Raw genomic sequence first — 16,179 nt, forward strand, 5'->3', positions numbered from 1 at the left:
AGAGAGAGAGACGGGGGGGAGAGAAGAGAGCCGGGGGGAGAGAGAGAGACGGGGGAGGAGAGAGGAGAGACGGGGGGAGAGAGAGAGACGGGGGAGAGAGAGAGACGGGGGGAGAGAGAGAGACGGGGGGAAGAGAGAGAGACGGGGGGAGAGAGAGAGACGGGGGAGAGAGAGAGACGGGGGGAGAGAGAGAGACGGGGGGAGAGAGAGAGACGGGGGGAGAGAGAGAGACGGGGGGAGAGAGAGAGACGGGGGGAGAGAGAGAGACGGGGGGAGAGAGAGAGACGGGGGGAGAGAGAGAGACGGGGGGAGAGAGAGAGACGGGGGGAGAGAGAGAGACGGGGGGAGAGAGAGAGACGGGGGGAGAGAGAGAGACGGGGGGAGAGAGAGAGACGGGGGGAGAGAGAGAGACGGGGGGAGAGAGAGAGACGGGGGGAGAGAGAGAGACGGGGGGAGAGAGAGAGACGGGGGGAGAGAGAGAGACGGGGGGAGAGAGAGAGACGGGGGGAGAGAGAGAGACGGGGGGAGAGAGAGAGACGGGGGGAGAGAGAGAGACGGGGGGAGGAGAGAGAGACGGGGGGAGAGAGAGAGACGGGGGGAGAGAGAGAGACGGGGGGGAGAGAGAGAGACGGGGGAGAGAGAGAGACGGGGGGAGAGAGAGAGACGGGGGGAGAGAGAGAGACGGGGGGAGAGAGAGAGACGGGGGAGAGAGAGAGACGGGGGGAGAGAGAGAGACGGGGGGAGAGAGAGAGACGGGGGGAGAGAGAGAGACGGGGGGAGAGAGAGAGACGGGGGGAGAGAGAGAGACGGGGGGAGGAGAGAGACGGGGGAGAGAGAGAGACGGGGGGAGAGAGAGAGACGGGGGGAGAGAGAGAGACGGGGGGAGAGAGAGAGACGGGGGGAGAGAGAGAGACGGGGGAGAGAGAGAGACGGGGAGAGAGAGAGACGGGGGAGAGAGAGAGACGGGGGAGAGAGAGAGACGGGGGAGAGAGAGAGACGGGGGAGAGAGAGAGACGGGGGGAGAGAGAGAGACGGGGGGAGAGAGAGAGACGGGGGGAGAGAGAGAGACGGGGGGAGAGAGAGAGACGGGGGGAGAGAGAGAGACGGGGGGAGAGAGAGAGACGGGGGGAGAGAGAGAGACGGGGGGAGAGAGAGAGACGGGGGAGAGAGAGAGACGGGGGGAGAGAGAGAGACGGGGGGAGAGAGAGAGACGGGGGGAGAGAGAGAGACGGGGGGAGAGAGAGAGACGGGGGAGAGAAGGAGACGGGGGAGAGAGAGAGACGGGGGGAGAGAGAGAGACGGGGGGAGAGAGAGAGACGGGGGAGAGAGAGAGACGGGGGGAGAGAGAGAGACGGGGGGAGAGAGAGAGACGGGGGGGAGAGAGAGAGACGGGGGGAGAGAGAGAGACGGGGGGAGAGAGAGAGACGGGGGGAGAGAGAGAGACGGGGGAGAGAGAGAGACGGGGGGAGAGAGAGAGACGGGGGGAGAGAGAGAGACGGGGGGAGAGAGACGGGGGAGAGAGAGAGACGGGGGGAGAGAGAGAGACGGGGGGAGAGAGAGAGACGGGGGGAGAGAGAGAGACGGGGGGAGAGAGAGAGACGGGGGGAGAGAGAGAGACGGGGGGAGAGAGAGAGACGGGGGGAGAGAGAGAGACGGGGGGAGAGAGAGAGACGGGGGGAGAGAGAGAGACGGGGGGAGAGAGAGAGACGGGGGGAGAGAGAGAGACGGGGGGAGAGAGAGAGACGGGGGGAGAGAGAGAGACGGGGGGAGAGAGAGAGACGGGGGGAGAGAGAGAGACGGGGGGAGAGAGAGAGACGGGGGGAGAGAGAGAGACGGGGGGAGAGAGAGAGACGGGGGGAGAGAGAGAGACGGGGGGAGAGAGAGAGACGGGGGAAGAGAGAGACGGGGGAGAGAGAGAGACGGGGGGAGAGAGAGAGACGGGGGGAGAGAGAGAGACGGGGGGAGAGAGAGAGACGGGGGGAGAGAGAGAGACGGGGGGAGAGAGAGAGACGGGGGGAGAGAGAGAGACGGGGGGAGAGAGAGAGACGGGGGGAGAGAGAGAGACGGGGGGAGAGAGAGAGACGGGGGGAGAGAGAGAGACGGGGGGAGAGAGAGAGACGGGGGAGAGAGAGAGACGGGGGAGAGAGAGAGACGGGGGGAGAGAGAGAGACGGGGGGAGAGAGAGAGACGGGGGGAGAGAGAGAGACGGGGGGAGAGAGAGACGGGGGGAGAGAGAGAGACGGGGGGAGAGAGAGAGACGGGGGGAGAGAGAGAGACGGGGGGAGAGAGAGAGACGGGGGGAGAGAGAGAGACGGGGGGAGAGAGAGAGACGGGGGAGAGAGAGAGACGGGGGGAGAGAGAGAGACGGGGGGAGAGAGAGAGACGGGGGGAGAGAGAGAGACGGGGGGAGAGAGAGAGACGGGGGGAGAGAGAGAGACGGGGGGAGAGAGAGAGACGGGGGAGAGAGAGACGGGGGGAGAGAGAGAGACGGGGGGAGAGAGAGAGACGGGGGGAGAGAGAGAGACGGGGGGAGAGAGAGAGACGGGGGGAGAGAGAGAGACGGGGGGAGAGAGAGAGACGGGGGAGAGAGAGAGACGGGGGGAGAGAGAGAGACGGGGGGAGAGAGAGAGACGGGGGGAGAGAGAGAGACGGGGGGAGAGAGAGAGACGGGGGGAGAGAGAGAGACGGGGGAGAGAGAGAGACGGGGGGAGAGAGAGAGACGGGGGAGAGAGAGAGACGGGGGGAGAGAGAGAGACGGGGGGAGAGAGAGAGACGGGGGGAGAGAGAGAGACGGGGGGAGAGAGAGAGACGGGGGGGAGAGAGAGAGACGGGGGGAGAGAGAGAGACGGGGGAGAGAGAGAGACGGGGGGAGAGAGAGAGACGGGGGAGAGAGAGAGACGGGGGGAGAGAGAGAGACGGGGGGAGAGAGAGAGACGGGGGGAGAGAGAGAGACGGGGGGAGAGAGAGAGACGGGGGGAGAGAGAGAGACGGGGGGAGAGAGAGAGACGGGGGGAGAGAGAGAGACGGGGGGAGAGAGAGAGACGGGGGGAGAGAGAGAGACGGGGGGAGAGAGAGAGACGGGGGGAGAGAGAGAGACGGGGGGAGAGAGAGAGACGGGGGGAGAGAGAGAGACGGGGGGAGAGAGAGAGACGGGGGGAGAGAGAGAGACGGGGAGAGAGAGAGACGGGGGGAGAGAGAGAGACGGGGGGAGAGAGAGAGACGGGGGAGAGAGAGAGACGGGGGGAGAGAGAGAGACGGGGGGAGAGAGAGAGACGGGGGGAGAGAGAGAGACGGGGGGAGAGAGAGAGACGGGGGAGAGAGAGAGACGGGGGGAGAGAGAGAGACGGGGGGAGAGAGAGAGACGGGGGAGAGAGAGAGACGGGGGGAGAGAGAGAGACGGGGGAGAGAGAGAGACGGGGGGAGAGAGAGAGACGGGGGAGAGAGAGAGACGGGGGGAGAGAGAGAGACGGGGGAGAGAGAGAGACGGGGGGAGAGAGAGAGACGGGGGGAGAGAGAGAGACGGGGGAGAGAGAGAGACGGGGGGAGAGAGAGAGACGGGGGGAGAGAGAGAGACGGGGGGAGAGAGAGAGACGGGGAGGAGAGAGAGAGACGGGGGAGAGAGAGAGACGGGGGGAGAGAGAGAGACGGGGGAGAGAGAGAGACGGGGGGAGAGAGAGAGACGGGGGAGAGAGAGAGACGGGGGAAGAGAGAGACGGGGGGAGAGAGAGAGACGGGGGGAGAGAGAGAGACGGGGGGAGAGAGAGAGACGTGGGGAGAGAGAGAGACGGGGGGAGAGAGAGAGACGGGGGGAGAGAGAGAGACGGGGGGAGAGAGAGAGACGGGGGGAGAGAGAGAGACGGGGGGAGAGAGAGAGACGGGGGGAGAGAGAGAGACGGGGGAGAGAGAGAGACGGGGGGAGAGAGAGAGACGGGGGGAGAGAGAGAGACGGGGAGAGAGAGACGGGGGAGAGAGAGAGACGGGGGGAGAGAGAGAGACGGGGGAGAGAGAGAGACGGGGAGAGAGAGAGACGGGGGGAGAGAGAGAGACGGGGGAGAGAGAGAGAGACGGGGGAGAGAGAGAGAGACGGGGGGAGAGAGAGAGAGACGGGGGGAGAGAGAGAGAGACGGGGGGAGAGAGAGAGACGGGGGGGAGAGAGAGAGAGACGGGGGGGAGAGAGAGAGACGGGGGAGAGAGAGAGAGACGGGGGAGAGAGAGAGAGACGGGGGAGAGAGAGAGACGGGGGGAGAGAGAGAGACGGGGGAGAGAGACGGGGGAGAGAGAGAGACGGGGGAGAGAGAGAGACGGGGGGAGAGAGAGAGAACGGGGGGAGAGAGAGAGACGGGGGGAGAGAGAGAGACGGGGGGAGAGAGAGAGACGGGGGGAGAGAGAGAGACGGGGGGAGAGAGAGAGACGGGGGGGAGAGAGAGAGACGGGGGGAGAGAGAGAGACGGGGGGAGAGAGAGAGACGGGGGGAGAGAGAGAGACGGGGGAGAGAGAGAGACGGGGGGAGAGAGAGAGACGGGGGGAGAGAGAGAGACGGGGGGAGAGAGAGAGACGGGGGGAGAGAGAGAGACGGGGGGAGAGAGAGAGACGGGGGGAGAGAGAGAGACGGGGGGAGAGAGAGAGACGGGGGGAGAGAGAGAGACGGGGGGAGAGAGAGAGACGGGGGGAGAGAGAGAGAGACACAGACACGGGCCAGAGGGATCGGAGGGAGGGGTGGGGGACAGGGCCGCCAGGGGCCGAGGGAGTGGCCGAAGGTTGGGGGGGGGGCCCCAGAGGGAAAAACATGGGACTGAGAATGTGACCGGACCCTTCGGGCGGGGTTGGGGATAAGTTGCTGCTTTGTGTTTTTCAATTCCTTTAATATGTTGGGAGGTGGTTGTATGCTTCATTTTGCAGCTTCAGCTCACATTGTCCTCCTGGCTACATGGCAGCCCATCCTTTTGGCGCAGATCAAGGCTCCACCCCCAAAACTAAAAGTCGGATTACGCCATGCCAAAAATGAAGAAAATCCAACGGTGAAACTTAAAAATATTTTTTTTTGCCGTACTTAGGCCCTAAAAAAAAAAATCGGACGCAACTTTTCTACGCCAGAAAAATGCTTTGGGGAAAATTGAGCCCATGGCTTGTACAAAAGAACATAAGAAATAGGAGCAGGAATAGGCCATTTGGCCCCTCACGGACTCAGCTCCACTTCCCTGCCCGCTCCCCATAATCCTTTACTCCCTTCTCGCTCAACAATCTGTCTATCTCCGCCTTAAATATATTCAATATCCCAGCATCTACAGCTCTCTGGGTCAGAGAATTCCATAGATTTGCAACGCTCAAAAGAAATTTCTCCTCATCTCAGTTTTAAATGGGCGGCCCCTTATTCTGAGACTATGCCCCCTAGTTTTAGTTTCCCTCATGAGTGGAGATATCCTCTTTGCATCCACCTTGTCGAGCCCCTCATTACTTTATACATTTCAATAAGATCACCTCTCATTCTTCTGAACTCCAATGAGTATAGGCCCAACCTTTCTTCATAAGTCAACCCCCTCATCTCCAGAATCAACCTAGTGAACATTCTCTGAACAGTCCCCAATGCAAGTATATCCTTCCTTAAATACGGAGACCAAAACTGTACACAGTGCTCTCTAGGTGTGGCCTCACCAATACCCTGTACAGTTGTAGGACTTCTCTGCTTTTAAACTCTATCCCCCTTGCAATAAAAGCCAACATTCTATTTGCCTTCCTGATCACTTGCTGTACCTGCATACTAACATTTTGTGTTTCATGCACAAGGATCCCCAGGTCTCTCGGTACTGCAGCACTTTGCAATTTTTTTTCCCATTTAAATTATAATTTGCTTTTCTATTTTTTCTGTCAAAGTGGATAACCTCACATTTTCCCACATTATACCCCATTTGCCAAATGTTTGCCCACTTAGCCTGTCTATATCCCTATGCAGATTTTTTGTGTCCTCCTCACAACTTGCTTTCCCACCCATCTTTGTATCATCAGCAAACTTGGCTACATTACACTCAGTCCCTTCTTCCAAGTCATTAATATAGATTGTAAATAGTTGAGGACCCAGCACCGATCCCTGCGGCACCCCACTAGTTACTGTTCGCCAACCGGAAAATGACCCATTTATCACGACTCTGTTTTCTGTTAGTTAGCTAATCCTCTATCCATGCTAATATATTATCTCCAAACCAGTGAACTTTTATCTTGTGCAGTAACCTTTTATGTGAATGCCTTCTGGAAATCCAAATACACCACATCCACTGGTTCCCTCTTATTCACCCTGCTCGTTACATCCTCAAAGAGCTCCAGCAAATTTGTCAAATAATGATTTCCCTTTCATAAAACCATGCTGACTCTACTTGATTGAATTATACTTTTCCAAATGTCCTGCTACTGCTTCCTTAATAATGGACTCCAGCATTTTCCCACCAACAGATGTTAGGCTAACTGGTCTATAGGTTCCTGCTTTTTGTCTGTCTCTTTTTTTTTTAAAATAGGGGCGTTACATTTGTGGTTTTCCAATCTGCTGGGACCTCCCCAGAATCCAGGGAATTTTGGTACATTGCAACCAAATGTACCAAAGTATCCACTATCTCTGCAGCCATTTCTCTTAAGACCCTAGGATGTAAGGCATCAGGTCCAGGGGACTTGTCCGCCTTTAGTCCCATTATTTTACCTAGTACTACTTCATTAGTGATAGTGATTGTATTAAGTTCTACCCTCCCTATAGCCCCTTGGTTATCCACTACTGGGATGTTTTTAGTGTCTTCAGCCATGAAGACCAATACAAAATATTTGTTCAACGTCTCTGCCATTTCCCTGTTCTCCAATATTAATTCCCCAGTCTCATCCTCCAGGGGATCAACATTTACTTTAGCCACTCTTTTCCTTTTTATGTACTTGTAGAAACTTTAACTATCTGTTTTTATATCTTGTGCTACTTTACTTTCATAATCTATCTGTTATGTATGCAATAAAGATTCAAACTGAGTACTGTTTAACTAAGCAAGGTACAGCCTTGGCTCTGCTTTAAGCCCAAAGAATGCCTGACTCTCAAAATGACTGGCCTTTTATACCTGAGCAGCACCAACAATGACGCCATCTGGTGGCTACAAACAGAATGTACATTCATGACAATAACCCCCTCTGAGATCTTATCACAGCCTTGTAATAGTGTCCAAAAGCTTCAGGATCCATCACATTTTCTACACCTGTTCTTGGCCCATGTAAGATTTCAGTTGTGCAGAATTTATGTTTTTGCACTCCATAAATATTCCCCAAGGTAGAAGGGGAAAAAATCCATCAATTCAGCCAAAATGTTTAAAGAATACATCCATCCTAACGTGGCAGCAGCTTAGTGGGCCTGGGGTGTTTGTGATCTACAGCAAGAAAGCAGAACTCAAATTAAATTATTTTTAAGTTTTATTTGTTAACACCCCATCTCAAGAGAATCCACTTAAAAGGGCTCATTTACAAAGAGATGGTTTGGCTACAACAAACCCAGGCAACACTGAAATTTAAATATTAGAGTAAAGGCATGGATATACTTCAAACCAATCTACTCAACCAAATAATAACATTTGCGAGAGCAGGTTAAGAAGCACCCAAGTCTAGTCGCTAAATAAAAAGGTTTATTCAAAGCATCTGGGTGTCCATACTTTTATCAGCATGTTGCAACATAGGTCACGAAAGCACCACTTCTTACTGCATAAATAGCCAAGATTTAATTGAAGCATCTCAGAGCAGAAGGAAGGCGATTGCTTTGTGGTTGCTGCTCATGTTTTCTCATCTGCTTCTCTTGCATTACGAATGTGTGCATGGTTGGGGCAGCTAAATAAATATAGAAACATAGAAAATAGGTGCAGGAGCAGGCCATTCGGCCCTTCGAGCCTGCACCACCATTCAATAAGATCATGGCTGATCATTCACCTCAGTATCCCTTTCCTGCTTTCTCTCCATACTCCTTGATCCCTTTAGCCGTAAGGGCCATATCTAACTCCCTCTTGAATATATCCAATGAATTGGCATCAACAACTCTCTGCGGTAGGGAATTCCACAGGTTCACAATTCTGAGTGAAGAAGTTTCTCCTCATCTCAGTCCTCAATGGCTTACCCCTTATCCTTTACTGTGTCCCCTGGTTCTGGACTTCCCCTTAGTTAAGAGCCACAAGGCACCAGTTGGCTACTCCTGGTTTACAGCTAAGAGATACTGAACACGCAGTTAACTCCTGGGAAATACAACATTTTCCCTAGATTTGCTACATACCACTTGTTCAAAATTACATTTGTCCAATTTAGTTACTCAAGCTCCAACTAAATCAAAAACAAGACTTAATATAAAAGATAATGTGGGGTACTGCAAGCTTGCAAACACGAAAAGCACTTCTCATTAGATATTCGTCTCAAACAGAAGTGCAATGAGATAACTGACCAGTAATTCAAGTCAATGACCAGTAGAACCAAATTGTAGTGATGTTGGTTGAGGATATAGATTGATCAGGACACTGGGAGAACTCCTCTGTTCTTCTTCAAAAAATGCCATGGGATTTTCTTAGGGCAGATGGGGTCTTGGTTAAACATAAAGATGGTACCTCTGCCAGTGAAGCACTCATAAGAACATAAGAAATAGGAACAGGAGTAGGCCATACGGCCCCTCGAGCCTGCTCCGCCATTGAATATGATCATGGCTGATCCGATCATGGACTCAGGTCCACTTCTCTTATTGGTCAAGAAACTGTGTATCTCTGTCTTAAATTTATTCAATGACCCAGCCTCCACAGTTCTGAGGCAGCGAATTCTACAGATTTACAACCCTCAAAGAAATTCCTCCTCATCGCTGTTTTAAATAGCTGGCCCCTTATTCTAAGATCATGCCCTCTAGTTCTAGTCTCCCCCATCAGTAGAAACATCCACCTTGTCAAGCCCCCTCATAATCTTATACGTTTCGATAAGATCACCTCTCATTCTTCTGAATTCCAATGAGTAAAGGCTCAACCTACTCAACCTTTCCTCATAAGTCAACCCCCTTATCTCCGGAATCAACCTTGTGAACCTTCTCTGAACTGTCTCCAAAGCAAGTATATCCTTTCGTAAATCTGGAAACCAAAACTGCACACAGTATTCCAGGTGTGGCCTCACCAATACCCTGTATAGCTGTAGCAAGAATTCCCTGCTTTTATACTTCATCCCTTTTGCAATAAAGGACAAGATACCATTGGCCTTGCTGTACCTGCATATTATCCTTTTGTGTTTCATGCACAAGTACCCCTAGGTCCCGCTGTACTGCAGCACTTTGCAATCTTTCTCCCTTTAAATAATAACCTGCTCTTTGATTTTTATCTGCCAAAATGCTTGGCCTCAACATTATACTCCATCTGCCAAATTTTTGCCCACTCACTTAGCCTGTCTATGTCCTCAGTACTGCACGGAAACATCAGCCTAAATTATTGTGCTCCACTCTCTGGAATAGGACTTGAAACCACTGACTGACAGAGGCGAGAGACGGCTGACACCGAACAATCCAGCTGTGGAGCTTTCGTCAGATCGGGAAGAAACAAGAATATGCATTTACATTATCTATGAAGTCTGAAGATCTGAACTCAAAAAAATAATTTTGCTTTGGATATTTATGAATAAATGTAGCTCATTAAATTGACCTGCAGTGCAAGGCGGATCCTTCAACCAGCAGGTAGAGAAATTATTCCTCCAACTGTGTGAAAGGCTAGGACTTAGATGTTTTTAATAATAATACATATACAAGTGTGAGCATAGAATAGTAAACTTCTCATTAACCAAGTATCTATAACCAACTTCGATGATTCTGAATGACCTGTAGTAACCTGTACATGAAATGCTGAGGTCTGCTTCAAATGAAACTGCAAAGACAGCAAGCATGTGATCTTATTAAAAACCATGACGTGATCTTGTTAAAAACCATGCTTTTAAAAGTAGGCAAAGAATGACTAAAAAAAAATGATTCAGAAAGGGAAGATATACTATGAAAGTAAACTAGCACAAAATATAAAAACAGATAGCAAGAGTTTCTATAGGTATATAAAAAGGAAACGGGTGGCTAAAGTAAATGTTGATCCCTTAGAGGACGAGACCGGGGAGTTAGTAATGGGGAACATGGAGATGGCAGAAACTCTGAACAAATATTTTGTATCAGTCGTTATGGTATTCCAATAGTGGATAGTCTAGGGATTGGTGGGGGGGGGGGGGGGGTGGAAAGAACTTAACACAATCACAAAGGAGGTGGTACTCAGTAAAATAATGGGACTAAAGGCAGATAAATCTCCTGGACCTGATGACTTGCATCCTAGGGTCTAAGAGAAGTAGCGGCAGGGATTGTGGATGCATTGGTTGTAATTTACCAAAATTCCCTGGGTTCTGGGGATGTCCCAGCAGATTGGAAAACTGCAAATGTAATGCCCATATTTAAAAAAGGAGGCAGACAAAAAGCAGGAACCTAGAGACCAGTTAGCCTAACATCTGTGGTTGGGAAAATGTTGGAGTCCATTATTAAAGAAGCAGTAGCAGAACATTTGGAAAAGCAAAATTCGGTCAGGCAGAGTCAGCATGGATTTATGAAGGGGAAGTCATGTTTGACAAATTTCCCCCCCCAACGCCTTACCACTTGCTTTGGAGGCAGTTCAGAGAAGGTTCACTAGATTGATTCTGGGGATGAGGGGGCACACTCTAGCGCACATGTGCAGAGGTCACGGCACGGTTTTCAGTGCCGGGATGTGGCTCCGCCCCCCCCCCCCACAGCTTGTGCTGCGCTGCGACGAGGGCCTGGAACGTTCCAGCAGCGGGGAGTGCACCAAGGTAAGTTTTAGGCGCGGTTTTGAGCACGGAAATCAGGCATGGGCAGCGGGGCTGCGCCATTCTAGGCGCGGCCCGAAACTTGACCCCCATGGAAACATAGAAAATAGGTGCAGGAGCAGGCCATTCAAGCCTGCATCACCATTCAATATGATCATGGCTGTTCATGCAACTTCAGTACCCCATTCCTGCTTTCTCTCATACTCCTTGATCCCTTTAGCCGTAAGGGCCACATCTAACTCCCTTTGAATATATCGGACGACTTTCTGTGGTAGAGAATTCCACAGGTTCACAATTCTGAGTGAAGAAGTTAAAAATCTGTGCAGCGCTGATAGGGGTCGAACCCATGATCTGCAATTTACGAGACCGACGCCTTACCACTTGCTTTGGAGGCAGTTCAGAGAAGGTTCACTAGATTGATTCCGGGGATGAGGGGGTTGACTTATGAGGAAAGGTTGAGTAGGTTGGGCCTCTACTCATTGGAATTCAGAAGAATGAGGTGATTTTATCGGAACATATAAGATTATGAGGGAGCTTGACAAGGTGGATGCAGAGAGGATGTTTCTACTGATGGAGGAGACTAGAACTAGAGGCCATGATCTTAGAATAAGGGGCCACCCATTTAAAACTGAGATGAGGAGAAATTTCTTCTGAGGGTTGTAAATCTGTGGAATTTGCTGTCTCAGAGAGCTGTGGAAGCTGGGACATTGAATAAATTTAAGACAGAAATAGACAGTTTCTTAAACGATAAGGGGGTAAAGGGTTATGGAGAGCGAGCAGGGAAGTGGAGCCGAGTCCATGATCAGATCAGCCATGATCTTATTAAATGGCGGAGCAGGCTCGAGAGGCAGTATGGCTTACGCCTGCTCCTATTTCTTATGTTCTTATGATGTGACCTTGTTAAAAACTATGTGGACATTAATTTAATCAAATGCAGAGTAAGAGATAAAGGAAAAAGACCTGGCACCCAAAGGAGAACTTCACACAGACACCACGAAAACCCAAGAGCGAGAGGACAGACTGAAGTGGAACTCACCTGTGTCCAAGAGGCTCCAGAGACCAGGGGCTGCGAGCAACTCGTCAAACTATCGTCTGTTGCTAAGTATATCACACTGTGAATTTAATAAACTCCTGATCTATTATTTGATCGCTAGTTGCTGCCTATTTTTGTGTCTTGTCCAAGAACTCTGAAAAATCTTACACCCTCCTAACTTCCCAGTTATACTCAATTTGCATGGTCTGCTTCTGATGTTGTAATGTGGGAAACACGGCAGCCAATTTGTGCACAAGCAAGCTCCCACAAACAGCAATGTGATAATGACCAGATAATCTGTTTTTTTTAAATGAGGTTGATTGAGAGATAAATATTGGCCAGGACACCGGGGAAAACTCCCCTGCTCTTCTTCGAAATAGTGCCCTGGGATCTTTTACGTCCACCCAAGAGAGCAGATGGGGCTTCGGTTTAATATCTCATCCGAAAGACAGCACCTCCAACAGTGCAGTGCTCCCTCAGTACTGCACTGGAGTGTCAACATAGATTTGTGTGCTCAAGTCCTTGGAGTGGGACTTGAACCTACAACCTTTCTTTCTTTAACCAAAATTATTACTGCTTCACAAATCCCATTATACAGTATTTTAATAGTAGCAGCAGGAAAACAAATTCGATGGCACAGATGTAGAGAAGATGTTTCCACTTAGTGGGGAATCCAAAACTTGGTTACATAAATACAAAATAGTCAGGAATAAATGCAATAGGGAATTCAAGAGATGTCTTTCCCGAGAGAGTGGTGAGAATGTGGAACTCGCTGCCACAGGGAGGGGTTGAGGCAAATAGTATCGATGCATTTAAGGGGAAGCTGGATAAACACATGAGGGAGAAAGGAATTGATGGGGTGAGATGAAGAGGGGTGGGAGGAGGCTGGTGTGGAGCATAAACCCCAGTACAGACCTGCTGGGCCGAATGGCCCGTTTTTGTGCTGTAAATTATGTAAATGTCCTCTTCCAATGAGATTAGATTTTGATTGTATACCAATTTATTTTAATCTTTAATGAAAGTTGAAATGCTTCAGTTATTGCGAAACACATTTAAAGACTCAAAGTGTAGTACCTTGTATGGAGATGACTCAATCCTCTCGCCAAACAACACCTGTCCCAAATTCTCAGAAGGTCGTTTCTCAGTTTCATTCTGACAAAAGTCAAACCTTCAAAAGGTAAAAACACAATTGTAATTGCATTATTACTCCAGCTTTAACTTAAAGCAAAAGTACAGCAAATGTTTCATTTTAATCCAATGGATGTAGCCGTAAGAACATAAATAGCAGCTGGAGTAGGCCATTCGGCCCCTCCAGCCCGTTCCGCCATTCAATATCATGGCTGATCATCTACCTCACCACTTTCCTGCCCGATCCCCATGTCTCTCTACTCCTTTAATATCCAAAAACCTATCGATCTCTGTCGTAAATATACTCAAAGACTGAGCTTCCACAGCCCTCCAGTGTAGAGAATTCCAAAGATTCACCACCCTCTGAGTGAAGAAGTTTCGCATCTCAGTCTTAAATGGCCGACCCCTTATTCTGAGACTGTGACCCCCTGGTTCTAGACTGTCCAGCAGGGGAAGCATCCTCCCTGCATCTACCCTGTCGAGCCCCTTCAGAATTTTATACGTTTCAATGGGATCACCTCTCATTCTTCTACACTCTATGGAATAGAGGCCTAGTCTGCTCAATCTCTCCTCATAGGGCAATCGCCCATCCCAGGAATCGGTCTGGTGAACTTTTTTGCACTCCCTTGGGGACAGTCTGATACTAAACAACTAAAAGCAGCATCTCTGTGAGCCATCACATGACTAGTGCTGCTCTTCATTTCAATTGGTGAAAAAGACAAAAAAAACTGCAAGAAAATGCTCAAACAGGAACATTTCAAAAATTCAATAACCAGACCAAATCAAAAACGATCCCATCACGAGTCATGTTGAATCCCAAATCCACAATGCCACCGATTTGCAGCAACTGTATTGCTACATTCATGCTTGATGACACGCAGGAACATAAGATAGGCCCTCCAGTTTTTAAAGAAATGTTTAAGAGTGAAGTTACTCACTGTATAAATGTAAAAAGAACACCAGACAAGTCCCAGCTTGAAGACCTAACCATGCATCACACACAAGCAGAGCCACGTACGTTATCAAAACTAATACAAAGTACTGAAGGAAAGGTCATTCACCCCAGCAAACTTGCTCCATACAGACTGTGTACAATTTACCTAATCATGGGTTCTAACCCAGCTAAGCACCTGAGGAGGTGGTCTCCAGGTGGGTGGGATTGGTGACCCATCCACCTCCACGGAGGTGTGTGGGGGACCTGACCCATCCACCTCCATGGCACGAACCTGGTATTGCAGTACTTCCAGGAACGGTGCAGTGGCTCTAGGCCTTTTGGCTAAGAGCATTGGCGCAGAGTGATCCTTGACTGGTGCAGGGTGACCTCTGGCGTTTGACAAAGAATTGTAACGATTGGATAACGATTGGACATGAATTTATATTAAAAAAAAAAAAAAAAAAAATGCTCCCTGATCCTCATTAGTGTGCAAGCAAAGCCGCAGAATATTTATCCATCACCACATGTCCACTGTTCAATTCTGGCCACCTACCCTTCCCAAAAGTCCTACCCCCAAACCTTCCTCGTCCACTCTCACTGCCCTAGAATCCCAACAGCACAGGAACCCTCATGACTCATTTGAGTATTTGATCAATTAAATCTAATTTATCCAAATAACTTTGACTTCCATACCAACCAGATACTCATTTTGCTCTTCAAGGAGTTCAGTGCAACAGCATCAACTAATGTCCCTTCGAGAGTCTGTCCTGTATAGCTGCTGCTCTCTAGGAACCCGTGACCTGTGCTGACAATCCAAGTCACATCAGCATGATATATAGGTGTACGGCAGTGTGGTGATTAGGTTACTGGATGAGTAACTCGGAGGCCTGGTCTAATAATCCAGAAAGCACGAGTTCAAGACCCACCACAGCAATTTTGAGAATAAAAAGCTTGTATCAATACAAGTAACCATAAAACCATTGGATTGTTCTAAAAACCCAACTGGTGCACCAATGTCCTCACCTGGTCTGGCCTATGTGTGACTCCAATCCCACACCAATGTGGCTCACTCCTTAACTGCCCTCACGGAAACGAGGGGTGGGCAATAAACACTGACTTGGCAGCTTGTCATGCGAGGCCCCTTGGGGAAGAGTGACCATAATATGGTAGAATTCTTTATTAAGATGGAGAGTGACTCCGTTAATTCAGAAACTAGGGTCCTGAACTTAAGGAAAGATAACTTCGATGGTTTGAGGCATGAATTGGCTAGAATAGACTGGCAAATGATACTTAAAGGGTTGACTGTGGATAGGCAATGGCAAACATTTAAAGATCACATGGATGAACTTCAACAATTGTACATCCCTGTCTGAAATAAAAATAAAACAGGGAAGGTGGCTCAACCGTGGCCAACAAGGGAAGTTAAGGATAGTATTGGATTTACAAACTGGTAACAAGCTTGCGGACTGGGCGAAATTTAGATTTCAGCAGAGGAGAACAAATGGATTAATTAAGAGGGGGAAAATAGAATACGAGAAGAAGCTTGCCGGGAACATAAAAACTGACTGCGAAAGCTTCTATAGATATGTGAAGAGAAAAAGATTAGTGAAGACAAACGTAGGTCCCTTGCAGTTGGATTCAGGTGAATTTATGATAGGGAACGAAGAAACGGCAAACCAATTGAACAAATACTTTGGTTCTATCTTTACGAAGGAAGACACAAATAACCTTCCGGAAGTACGAGGGGACCGAGGGTCTAGTGAGAAGGAGGAACTGAAGGATATCCTTATTAGGCAGGAAATTGATGGGATTGAAGGCTGATAAATCCTCGGGGCCTGATAGTCTGCATCCCAGAGTACTTAAGGAAGTGGCCCTAGAAATAGTGGATGCATTGGTGATCATTTTCCAACAGTCTATCGACTCTGGGAGGAGGGTAGCTAACCTAACACCACTTTTTAAAAAAAGGGAGGGAGAGAGAAAGCGGGTAATTATAGATCAGTTAACCTGACATCAGTAGTGGGGAAAATGTTGGAATCAATTATTTAGAATGAAATAGCAGCGCATTTGGAAAGCAGTGGCAGGATCGGTCCAAGTCAACATGGATTTACGAAGGGGAAATCATGCTCGACAAATCTTCTGGAATTCTTTGAGGATGTAACTCGCAGAGTGGACAAAGGAGAACCAGTAGATGTGGTGTATTTGGACTTTCAAAAGGCTTTTGACAAGGTCCCACACAAGAAATTGGTGTGCA

General features: G+C 49.7%; 1 protein-coding gene across 1 annotated transcript in view; it reads right to left on the reverse strand.

The window, feature by feature from the left end:
* Window positions 1-16,179, reverse strand: part of LOC139265679 (transmembrane 9 superfamily member 2-like) — a 124,772-nt gene that overhangs the window by 86,430 nt on the left and 22,163 nt on the right. The window contains exon 3 of the mRNA XM_070882900.1: window positions 12,941-13,034. Within this exon, the coding sequence (XP_070739001.1) occupies window positions 12,941-13,034 (94 nt within the window). The remainder of the gene's footprint in view (window positions 1-12,940; window positions 13,035-16,179) is intronic.

This window comes from Pristiophorus japonicus, chromosome 6 (assembly GCF_044704955.1).
Source record: "Pristiophorus japonicus isolate sPriJap1 chromosome 6, sPriJap1.hap1, whole genome shotgun sequence".
Classification (NCBI taxonomy): Eukaryota; Metazoa; Chordata; class Chondrichthyes; family Pristiophoridae; genus Pristiophorus; species Pristiophorus japonicus.